Here is a 12,748-nt window from a genome sequence, read left to right on the forward strand (position 1 = left end):
ATGCCGCGAAATAGACCGCGAGCCGGTAAACGTTTCTTTACCGCAAGTGCCGCGTTAGAAAACAACATCGTGACGCCTCCCGTCCGCATGACGTTTCACGTTGTCGCGTGATACGTCATATGACGTGCTACGTTAGCGAACTGGTACGCGAAGCGAGTGCCAAAGCGCAGGTTTCTGGAAGCAAACCGGGAGGCCCTGCAAAGCGCTTAACGTAAACACAGCAAGTCATGTGACTTGGTAATAACACTTTTCATTGGTTCATTTCACTTTTGGTTTCCTAATGATGTAAGACTAGGTCATATAATCTAAAATGAACACTTTTGATTGGTTGAGAACTCTTGTTTTTCCCAAATGATGAAAATCCCTCCTTCTTTCCTCACTCTGACTTTCATCATTGTGAGAGAAAGACCCTTTGTGATCACTGAGCAATGGCTTCTTTAGTAGCTTCAGCTGGTGCTTCCCCACCACCTCCACCACATCCAAGGAAGAGTGGACCACCTGCTCAAGTTGTAATTCAACAAGAAGAAGAAGAAGAGGAACAGGAGGACGAGCACGAAGAGAGGCAGTTTTTGCCTGAGCAGCCCAAGACGTCTCACCGGAAAGAAAACTTCATTTGGCAATTTTTTAAAATTCCCAAAGGTCAGAAAAAAGTAAATGCAAGATACGTAACTTGCCTTAAATGTCAAGATAGACTGTCCAGAGGGACCGACAAAAAATACAGTTTCGGAAACTACACAATGCATCGCCATATGACTAGGTGGCATCCTAACAACTACAGTGCTGCACAGTTTCGGAACGACCTAGATAATCTCCCTATTATGGCCAGAAGATCTGTTGTACCGGAAGTAACGGGACCAGAGGGCAGGGAGATGGTGCCAAATATACAAATGAGATTTGGTGAAGTAAAACACACCTGCGTATTTTGCGATGGATTCATTTCCTACGGAGAAAGAAGCATCACTCTGATCAACAGAGCTATTGACTATCATATGCAAGTTTGTCCGAAACGCCCAAAATAATAAATACTTCTTTTTTTTGTTTTGTTGCTCCTGTTGAGCCCTTTACAATGAATCGTTTTCATTGCCCCCTCCAAGAAAACCCCAAAAAAATATAAAACTGTTCCGAAAAATTCAAAAACAGTAAAAAAATGTTCAGAAAAATAAAAAAAAAAGTTCTTTTCAGAACTACCTCCCCGTTATTAAAAAATTGGTACAATATTTGGAACTGTGCCAACCTCTATTTCTCTTAGTTCGCTTCCTAGTTCGCTCGCTGGTACGCGAACTGGAAGCGAACCAAAAACAGTAAGTATAAGGGAAGGAAACACACACTTATGTTAAAAGAAAGACAGCTATAGGGGAGTAAACTAGAGATACTATTACCCATAATCCACTGCTGATGATGTCACATATTACATCATTCATGACATGCTCAGTGACATCATCAGCAGAGGATTGCGGGTTTTTTGGCAACATGCCTTATCCACGGTTTAATAACGCTGCCTTTTGCTTTATATAAGTTTTCAAATTGTATGAAATATATACCAATAGGTCTTTATGAACCTTTAGGTAGTGCTTTTGTTCATGAGGTCTGGTCGCTTCCATACACATACAGATGTTTCAAAGATGATCAAGAAGTTTATCTGAATGGAGAGGAATGCACTGAGACGCCAGATCATTCACTAATGTGTAGGCACATACAGTTACACGATTCATGCAACAAACACCGACCAAATATGGCTTGCGTGTTGCAAGGCACGCCAGTTCCTGCTATCATCCCCACGTTCAAGTTGTTGGAAAATGGTAGTTATTTGATGCTCAATAATGAAGATTGTTCTGAGTTAATTAAAAGTATTCCTTTTATCGTAACAGTAAGTGAACGGGTTATTTGCTGCAGAAATGTTCTATTTCCTCCCACACATGAACATAGGGAGTTTTCAATCTGGCCACAAATACCAACCTTGGGACACGTTTCAACGGCATGGCAAGAATAAGAGCTCTTTTGTCTCAGAGAGAGGTGGCCTTGAGTTCGGCCCGTGAAACTTTCGTACTTCACATAGCGAACACCCGTACACAGGTTTGCCTTTCAATTTCAGCAACATGTTTCCGACTATCTTTAACGCATCCTCCACAAAATCCCTGGCACACTTTTTTAAAGTTGTTACCAGTGGTCTCGTGACTTCATTTGAGAAAATCTTTGGAGTCATCCCTGCTCCCTTTCATTGTATTTTCTGCACTCTGGTTCGTGGATTGGCATTTTTACTTGCATTACCAGCGGACGCTCTTGTGCTTTTTTACATTTTTAAATATGGATGTCCCTCCTATGCAACCTCCGACCCTGCAGCTGCTGACACTGTTCCGCAATCGCATGCTAGAATATTATGGCACAATGCCGTTGGCGATATTAAGCACGGCATATGGATTATCTTTTCGGTTCTCCTACTTCACCTGTGTCCAGCCTGTATTTCACTGCCTGACCTGTGATTTCGATTGGGCCATTGATTTGTGTCTCTGCGGACCGGTTTCTCCTGACGTCGACTTTAATCAGCTGATGACTCCTATCATTACTCACGAGTTGATTTGTCCTGGCGAGAGGATTATGGCTGTGGCATTGATGCATGGACTACTTGGTCACTGGAATTTACTGGCGGCAGCACAGTCTTTCTTGGAACACAGCTTTCTTGAAAACCCACCGAGCTGTCCTCTGATGGTGATAGAGGATCCGGTGCTGGGAGAGCACGTATGTTCTTTTCCGCTTTTAAATTGGATGGCTGAACTGTTTTCGGATGAAGACGGTGACTTCCTATTGGAGGCTGTTGCAGCTTATTTTGCATACACAGTTATGTCATAGACCTTTTTCATGTTTGATATGCTGAGTACTAGCATTTCATTGACAATTCATTGACTTATTTGTCAAGTTTTTATTATTTACCTTGCCTATTGGCTTAAGACTCGATAAAGTACTTGGCTGTTTTATTTTTCTTTAGCATTGAATTTTCCTAGTTTTTAATGCTTTACCTTGCGGACCGTCCACATATAAACTTGCAATCTGCTCTCATGAGATGGCACTTCTATTATCTTATTCAGTTCGTTTCCGGATCATGAGGAGGTGTCATCTAGGTCCTGGATATCTTTACACCGTGTTAAGTTAGCATGGGCTCATTACCGGTTTAAACGCCATTTTTCCTTTTTTGCAACTTCTGCACACGACACTTAGTTGTTGCTTTAGCTTTCCACCTAGTAGTTCATCGTGGTTTACATGAGAATAATATGTTATTGGTCTACTATCTGCTTTACTTGTTAAACTATATCTGTACAGCGAGTGCTAAAGTTTCAAGAACAACACGATACAGAATTGTTATGAGGTCTGATCTCCACGACTTCATACTCATAACATAAGTGCAACTTCTGCCAATTCTGGGCATGAGGCGGGTTTTATATTGCTTTGCCGAACACACATACACAACAGTTGATGCGGTTCACATGAAGAGAGAGCTGGTGTATGCTGATGTGATTCCTTCAAATCTAAGACACTAAAGTATGGGCACGCCCTAAACCAACACAAAGAGACCTTCTTAGCAAATAATATAATATGTGTATTAGGGAGGGTGAGATATAAGCAGCCGCGGGCCGTGGAGGGAGTTACGATGGGGCAGGGAGGCGGGGAGGGGGAGAAGCAGGGTGGAGCCCTCTCTACCTTGCCCCTCCCCCTCCCCGCCTCCCTGCCCCACCGTAACTCCCTCCACGGCCCGCGGCTGCTTATAAGTGTTGCTAACTCTTATTCATTTACAGCATGTTAACATACTGTCACCATTCGCTTTTTATGTACTAGTAACTATGCTGGTAATTTTGCTACTGATAATATGTGTACTTGTATTCTCCACCCTGCTTCTCCCCCTCCCCGCCTCCCTGCCTCACCGTAACTCCCTCCACGGCCCGCGGCTGCTTATAAGTGTTGCTAACTCTTATTAATTTACAGCATGTTAACATACTATCACCATTCACTTTTTATGTACTAGTAACTATGCTGGTAATTTTGCTACTGATAATATGTGTACTTTTATTATCTAAGGTACTACGCCTGAGAAGACGGCATTAGTAAATAAACATTTCAAATACACATCTGTTCTTCTTAACTCCATGTTCTGGTTTCTAAGAAATCTATAACGACCGACTGTTCATGAGTTCCACGTATCCTGAGGTACTATAAGTTCATATTCTGGATTGTCTAAACATTGAGAGTTTGTTATATCCAATGTGACACTGTACCTAGCTTGCTAAATAGTTTTTGATTACTAACGTGAGTTTTGGGACACCCTAATTCGCCGAGGTTCCAATCCTCTGTCCACAGTTCTGTGTGAGAACAGAAACCCTGCGACAGGGGCACCCCCGACCCTTGCTGGAGCTTCATCACACTTGCGATACAACTCCAGCAATGCGCCACCTTTACGGCACAGATACATCACGCATCTGTGCTGTTTTTGCCCCATGATGCGCCGCATTGTAAATGCAGCACACCATAGGTGACGGAACAGCGGCACAGAATGACTAACACATCCCTGGTGATGCGCCAGTCATCATAAATCTATCCCTATGCTTCTTATCTTGTTAGAGATGAACCGCCATATGTATCATCAAAGTTATTTGCATTTCCTAAATAGCGAACTTTAAGGAATAAATAGCGATTCTTTACCATTCCTAGTTTGCGATGAGCTATTTGCTAATTAGCCGAATGTAGCCCAATGAAGCCCAATGTAGCCCAATGTAGCCCAAAGATGGCCGCCAGACACACAAAAAAACAAATGTAGCCCAAATATCAGCCAGATGTAGCCCAACTATAGCCCAGTGACAGAATGACCAATCAGCTTCGCAAACCTCCGTTACGCGAAGCGGAGCGCTGTTACAGATATATATCTTTTTTTGAACGTTAATTTCTCAAAATCCACTGGAGCACATATATTGAGACCTAGCAAAGGCACATCGGGCTACCAGTCCCTAATATTTTGCCAAGTTTCGTGCAAATCCATTCAGCCGTTCAATTATTATTTTTATTATTTTTTTTTGCCCCGCGGGGCCCTTTTAAAACCTCCACATCAAACCTAGGGGGTCAGCGAGGATCTACTATGCCCCCTTATAGTTATTTCCCCCTTTGTTTTGACCTCCTCTTGTCTCTCGATCCTACCGAGAGACAAGATGGCGGCCGCTACGGACTGTTTGGAATGTTGACAGACGCCGGAGAACCAATCAGCTTCGCTTCACAAAGCTCCGTTGCGCGAAAAGTCCGCGAACCAGAGCGCTGCCTGGTCCGCGCTTACAGATATATATCTTTTTTTAAACGTTAATTTCTCAAAATCCACTGGAGCACATATATTGAGACCTACAAAAGGCACATCGGGCTACCAGTCCCTACAATTTTGCCAAGTTTCGTGCAAATCCATTCAGCCGTTCGGGCTAAAAGTGAGGCCAACCGCCCTATGGAAAACTCAATGTTAAAAACACGTTTTGGGACCCCCCTTTTTTCTCGGCCCCCCCTGGACGAACCCCCCCCAAATTTTCAAGGGCTGCTCAGAAACAAAATGTGCCATTTTCCTGAAAATTTCAGCCAATTCCGTCCACAAACGCCAAAGTTATTAGACATAGAATTTTCAAAAAACCCATAGAGAAAAAATCCTAACTATATATACCTACTGGCGACCGCCAGTAGGTAATATATACACACACACACACATATATATTTATATACACATACATACATTTATATCTACACTGAGAAAAGCAAAAGGTTACAGGGACGTTATAGTTAGGAAATAGAATGGAAAAAAACCTTAGAATTTACTGAAAAAAACAAAGGTTATAGGGCTGTATAGTTAGGCTCAGACATCAGTCATACACAGGGCCGGGCTGGGAATGGAAACCGGCCCTGGCAAACTGCTCGGCCGGCTCCCCTGGGTTGAGGGGGGTGCAGCCGAGCTGTTTGCGAGGGCTGTTTTTGGCCGATTTTGTTACAGAGGGCTGATATTGCTGAACCCCGTTAAAAAAAACAGCCCCCTGGGGCCCAAGTCCAGCCCCCAACGTGGTGGCCCACCGGGGAAACGCCCGGTGCCCGCTGCGACCAGTGCAGCCCTGGTCATCCAAAACCATAGAATTAAGCAGTTATTGTTAACTCAGTGCACTGCTTATGACCTCTTATATTACGTCACTCATGACATGGTCAGTGACATCACTGATGACATCATCCTGTTAGTTTAAGTGTTTCATAAAATTTTCTGAGATTTAAAGATATATTGACAGCATAAGTCAAATTACTATTTTTTCTGTACTAGTAATTAGCCATACTATTTCTAACAAATCGCATCTGAGTGACTATTTGAATGTCTTTATCAGTGTGCGAGTGGATATCTGTGGCTGTATTGGTGTGTATGTGGGTGTGTGAGTTGCTGTCTGGATGTTTTAGTGGCTATATGAGTAGCTATCTGGGTGCCAGAGTGGCTGTATTGGAGAGAGAGTGGGTGTGTGAGCATCTGTATGGGTGTCTGAGTGACTGTGAGAGTGGATGTATGGGTGAGGAAGTGGGTGTGTGAGTGGCTGTATATGTGAGAGAGGAGCTAATTGAGTGTGTGTATAGGTAAGTGGGTGGATTGGAGTGGCTGTATTGGAGAGTAAATGTTTGTGTGAGTGCCTATAAGCGTGAGTGAGTGAGTGAGTGAGTGTGAGTCATTATATGGATGTGTGAATGGGTAAGTGGCCTGTGGGTGTGTGACTGCATGGGTGTGTGAGCGGTTGTATGGGTGAGTGAGTGGCTTTCAGTGGCTGTATGGGTAAGTGAGTGGGTGTGTGAGTAGCTGTATTGGTGAGCTAGTGTCAGTGTGAGTGGCCTTATGGTAAGCTGTGTGAGTACCTGTATGGGCGAGTTAGTGGCTGTGTGAGTTTCTATACGGGTGATTATGTGGGTGTGTGAGTAGCTTTAAGGGTGTATGAGTAGTTATGTAAGTGTCTGTTTATTTATCTTTGGCTCTATGGTTGAGGGATTGGTTGTGTGAGTACTGGTATTGATCTGTGAATGAGTATGTGAGCAGTTGTGTGAGAGTAGATGTAGGAGAAGTTCTATGGGGATATGAATGGGTGTGTGATGGTTCTGTAGATGATGTCATGAGTGATATCATTTGAGATGTCATCAATGATGTAGTGAGTGATGTCACTGATCATGTCATGAGTGCTGTAATATGTGAGATTATAAGCAGTGCACTGTGGCATACGTTTTAGTTAGCTCAGGTAACTATAACTGCTGAATTTCACAGAGCCTAACTAGAACATCCCTGTACACTTTCCTAACTGTAACATGTAACCTTTGAAAATGAGCGTGTGAGTGTCGCAATGGGTGTGTGAGTGGGTGTGTGGCTGTCTGAGTGGGTCTGCGAGTGCCTGAATAATTGTCTTACTAGGTGTGTGAGTGGGTGCATAAGTGTGGGAATGCTTCTGTTAGTGAATGCGCAAGTGTCTGAGTGGATCTGTGAGCCTCTGAGTGGGTCTGTGAGTGGATGCATGAGTGTCTTAGTGGGTCTGTGACAGAGTGCATGAGTCAAGCATAGGCAAATTTGCCAGCAAAAAAACAGGTATGTTTATGACATGAATCATCTTCAACGTAAAACATCCAACATCATATTGATGACAAAAGTGATCCATTTGATTGTAAACTCTGGGGCTACATTATTGCCCTTGTCAAAGCACATCATTGCTTCATTGCACAAATTGAGTGGTAGCCCATGTAGCCTAAAATAAAACTGTTTCAGAATAAGAATTTAATATTGGACATTATGTAGTGAGGTAGCCGACAGAAAGAATTGCCTAACCACTTAGCTTCTCATGCCCAAAGTAAAAGGAAAACCCCAAAGAAGATAAATGCGAACTCATTTAAATTATTGTGATATACGATGCACAAGAGCCACACAGAGAGTGGAGCAAATGTGTGTTTCATAGCACATGACATTTTTGCATTTTGGCATTTAAAACAAGGCAAGGCACTGGGCAGATCGACCAACTCGGAAAGGGAAAAGTTGTATTTTGACAGATCAGCAATGTAGCATGTTAAACAACTTTTTAGTGTTGAAAGTGAGCAAACAATTAGTTAATAATACCTCCAAAGTTAAATTTAGCCTGTGTCAGTGCACAACAAATAGCATGGCAGGACTCACGTTTGCAGAGCGATGGGGAAAGGTGGTGTGGCCTCGAAGAACCTCTCAGCAAACCTGCTGTGTGGTACTTACTTGAGGTAACAGGAGGGCTTGCTAGCCCCCAAGGCCCCTCTGGATCTAAGGGGACTTAATCCCCCAAAAGAGCAGTGCACCAGGAGGCGCGTTTGCAAAGTGTTGGTGAAGGGACATGGCCTCCGGTGACTTGCTAGAGATTTTATTTTTCTTTAATTTTTTTTAAGGAATGGGGGATGTGTGGCCCCCCTTCTCTGAGCCACGGCGACCCCAGGCCTTTTTTCAATTGGCGCTCCCTGAGCCAATTGCAGCCCAGGGACCCCATTCCCTGGGGCCTGGCCTTTTCATTTTTGTTTTAAAGTAATATAATTTTTAGGTCGGATTGAGCAGCCCAACTCCCAAGCTGCGATTCTGACAATGGGGACTCTAACACCCAAAGCCTGCCTTTTTTATGAACAAAAAAGGGAGGGGGCTGCATGCCCCCTTCACTAGGTCAATTTCAGCCCTGGTGATCCTATTCCCCGGGCCTGGCGCCTCCCTTGGGGATCATGTCATGAGTGATGTAATATGTGTGGACAAAAGCAGTGCATTGAGGGAGCATTAGATATAGTTAACTCAGGTAACTGCTGAATTCTATGGTGTTGTATGATTGATATCTGAGCCTAACTATAATGTTCTTGTAACCCTTGTTTTTTTTCCCAGTGAATTTCTAAGGTTTTTATATATGCTATTCCTAACTTTAACATCCTTGTAACCTTTGATTTTTTCAGTAAATTCCTAAGGTTTTTGTAATGCTGTTTCCTAACTTTAACGCCACTGTAACCTTTGATTTTTTAAGTGAATTTCTAAGGTTTTAAAAATAATATATTTCCTAACTGTAAGCTGTGACATTTCAGAGTGATTGTGTGAGTGGCTGCATAAGTGTCTCACTGGGTGTCTGGGTGGGTGCGTAAGTTCCTGATGGGTGTCTGAGGGGGTACATCAGTGTCTGAGTGAGTGTCTGAGTTGGTCTGTAAATGTGTCTGAGTGGGTTTCAAGTGCCTCCATGAGTTTGTATGTAATTCTGTGAGTGGGTGTGTTAGTCTCTAAGTGGGTCTGTGAGTTGGTGTATGATTCTGTGAGGGGCTGTATGGGTCTGTCTGTTGGGGCCTGAGTCTCTGAATGGGTCTGTGAGTGGCTCTATGGATATGTGAGTGGGTGTGTGAGTGTCTGAGTTGGTCTTTGAATCGGTGTATCAGTGTATGAGGTAGTCTGTCAGTGTGTATGTGAGTGCCCGAGTGATGTCTAAGTGTCTGTGTAGGTGTGTAAGTAGCTGTTTGAGTGGCTCAGCTACAAAGGAACTGCACCTACCCTTTAATCCAACAAAAGTCCACAGGTTTGCACAAAATATCTAGCTAAGTGGAGTACTTTCTACTGATTAATTACTTAGTGCTAACTCATTGGGTGCATGTCCAGTACATATTCTACACTACGAGGAAATGTCACCAGTGACCTTTCGTGCGTTTTGGCAATGTGATTGTTCCTGGTGCGTCTTTATCCAGAAATATATGATAACATGGTTCCTCCTATGGAGAAGACAACGAGAATACAAAGAGTTACATTTCCACCAAGAAAGGAACTTTCTTCTTAACTATAGTAAGTGCTTCTTTGTGTGGAGGAGATGTCCTCATATTTCTCGGCATCAAGAACTCCTCACCAAAATCGGCAGCAAATGTGTTGAGGGTAGTTAAGCTTAGCATCATTCTGTCAAAAGGCAGGAAGACCTATGCATACTACTAAGATGGGCGGGGCCAAATGGGCAAAGTTTCCAAGTGATTTGCACATTTGCCTACTTGTGGAAATAGAACCATGACTCTCACCAGGACAGGACAAGACAACTAACTTGTCACAGTCACCTACAAAATGCGCTCCAATAGATCAGTGATGCAGTCACCTCCACAAAGGTTTTCAGATCATTTTTCAATATGTAATTGCCAAAAAAACACACTTGCTTTTCCTTCACCAAACCTAGAAAGTAGGATAATTTGTCCTTTACAGAGGTGGAGCTTCAACCTGCTATGTTTTTGTTTTGTAAGTGCCTCGCGTTGAGGGTTAGTTTCAAACCCTACAAAACTTAATGGGGGATGGGGGCTGTTAGGCCCACCTCCCCAGTCTAATTTCGGCCCCAGAACCTCATTTCCGGGGCCTGGTCACAATTCAATGGGGGAGGGGCACCGGCCATGTCTCCTGGGTGCTCTGCATCCCACCCAGAGTACCCAGTGTATAGGATGGGGACTGCGAGGAGAGCCTCAAGTCCCCGACAGACCGAGACGGCTCCCATCCTCCTGTGGAAGCCAGCATTGCTGTTGCACATAGGGAGCTCCTGGAACTGCAGCCCCCTGCATGCAAGAGCAATAGTTTCATCTCCTTTCCTGCCCACATATCTACGGACAGAGAAAAAGATTAAAACTCTGCTTCCAGCAAGCAGGAGCCATTTGACAGCTTCCGCTTGCTAGAAGTGGAGTGTTTGCTTTTGCTTGGCAGGAGCTGTCAAAGCTCCCACCAAGCAAAAGTAAACAACTATATCCCGGGCGTGGGCAACCCGGAACACAGAAGGAGACAGCCCTTGGGGGGTGGCAGTCCCTAGGGCCATTAATGGCTCCAGGCCAGGAGGGGGGCTGTGCAGCCACCTCCTTCTGAATGCACTGGCTGGCCCTGTTTTTAAAAAATGAATTGGCCCCAGGGAGGTCATAGGTCCCTAGGGCCGGGGTGTTCCACGCAACCCCCCTATCAATTTTAAATTCAAAGCCTTTGGGACATGGTGGTTCCAGAGTGGGGTTCCGCACAGCCCCTTATCTACTTTTCAAGTTAAAGCCTTGGGGAGTTGATGGTCCCTGGGACCCGGGGTGCATGCATCCCCCCGCATTAATATAAACAAGAGCACCAGGAAGGTGGTGGTCCCTGGGGCATAAGGAAGCCCTAGGAGGGGAGCCCGTGCAACCCCTCCTTATTACTTAAAATGCACATGTCCCTGGGACCGGGCCCAAACAGGGGCACTATTTAAAGCAAGCCTGGGAGAGCGTGCTTAAAAAAAATCACTGCAATATTTGTGAATATTTGCAAAAATCACAGTGAATTAAAAAATAAACTGCTTTTTTTGCTCTGATAAGGTCCCTCTCAGACCCCACGACCAAGGCTAGGGGGTTAGGGTATTCCTACCCTGCACCCTTTTCATTTTTTGTGTGTTTTTTCTTGGGACTTGACTGAAGCTGAGCCACAAGATGGCTGCCAACACTTCATGGTTGAACCCTGCAGATCTCTGCACATGTTCCTCATTTTCGCGAAGGCTTTGCGATTATAGATATACGAATTTGGATTCCCTTTAATTTCAGACTACTGAACAAATGTATATGAAATAACTGAAAGTGTGATCTGCAAACAAAAGCTACCTTTCTGCCAAATTCAGTGTAATTCCGTCAAGCAGTTTGGGCTGTTTGAATCCCCTATGGGAATTAACATGGGAAATGCATGTTTTTTACACCCTCCACCCCCTTTTTACTCGGCCCCCATTTGATGCATCCCTTCAAAATATTCCATGCACAACCAGAATGACTGGGGTAAATTTTTTGGGAATGTTTAGTGAAGATTCATCAAACTGCGCCAAAGGTATGGGCAAGTCAAAAAACTATTTTCCTATGGAAACATGGTCCTAACTATAACTACCTACTGGTGACCACCAGTAGATAATATATTTATGTTAATGTATGTTTGAATATGTATGTCAACTTTTGCCATCACTCCCTGCCCTCATGTCCCTAGCTCTTCCCCATTTCCCTGATTTCGAGATATAGAAAACAAAGCTAAACCTAGTGAATTGGGCTACAAAAAAAGACAATGGTTCTCAAGAGTCATTTGTTATATTCCTTAAACTGACAAACTTGATTAAACAGCTACTTATAGACTTCCTACTTCAGGATTTTCGGGTGATAGTTTTGATATTTTTTTTTTTTCACTAATGGGAACATTGCAAGGAATGGCTTGAATAGTATAACTTCCTTCTATAGATTGGTATCTGCCTTTGTGAACAGTTATAAAGTAAAGATGGAATGAAATTTAAAATGAGGTTTAGTCACTCATTAACCCCTTCGACGTGCATGACAAAGCCAGCTCGTCATGGGCGTTACCTACGCTACGCACATGACGAGCTGGCTTTGTCACGTAACGCGCGATTTTCAAAATCGCAGCGCGCAGCGGGAAAACCCACTAGCGCGCATGCGGTTAAAACGCTGCAACTCACCCACAGGGTATTGCATCTAAGTCATTATTTTTAAATAAGTATAAACTTGAGTTTGACTTTCTTCCTAGGAAGATGTGTTCATTGAAACGCATCCCATTATTAAATCATGCGCTGATGGCTATAACGTAAGCATATTGGCTTATGGACAGACTGGTTCAGGAAAAACCTACACAATGATGGGGACCCAAGAAAAACCGGGAGTAAATATCAGGTGAGTCTTTAAAAAGGGTCCTTTGGGGGAGCAAACAATTGAACCTACATAGGCCATATGC

The 12,748-nt window shown here is 43.8% G+C and overlaps 1 protein-coding gene across 1 annotated transcript in view; it reads left to right on the top strand.

Annotated features, from left to right (window-relative positions):
• Positions 1 to 12,748, top strand: part of LOC144770857 (uncharacterized) — a 578,425-nt gene that overhangs the window by 297,827 nt on the left and 267,850 nt on the right. Inside the window, exon 9 of the mRNA XM_078655640.1 lies at positions 12,545 to 12,687. Coding sequence (XP_078511766.1) covers positions 12,545 to 12,687 — 143 coding nt within the window. The remainder of the gene's footprint in view (positions 1 to 12,544; positions 12,688 to 12,748) is intronic.

This window comes from Lissotriton helveticus, chromosome 1_1, assembly GCF_964261635.1.
Source record: "Lissotriton helveticus chromosome 1_1, aLisHel1.1, whole genome shotgun sequence".
Classification (NCBI taxonomy): Eukaryota; Metazoa; Chordata; class Amphibia; order Caudata; family Salamandridae; genus Lissotriton; species Lissotriton helveticus.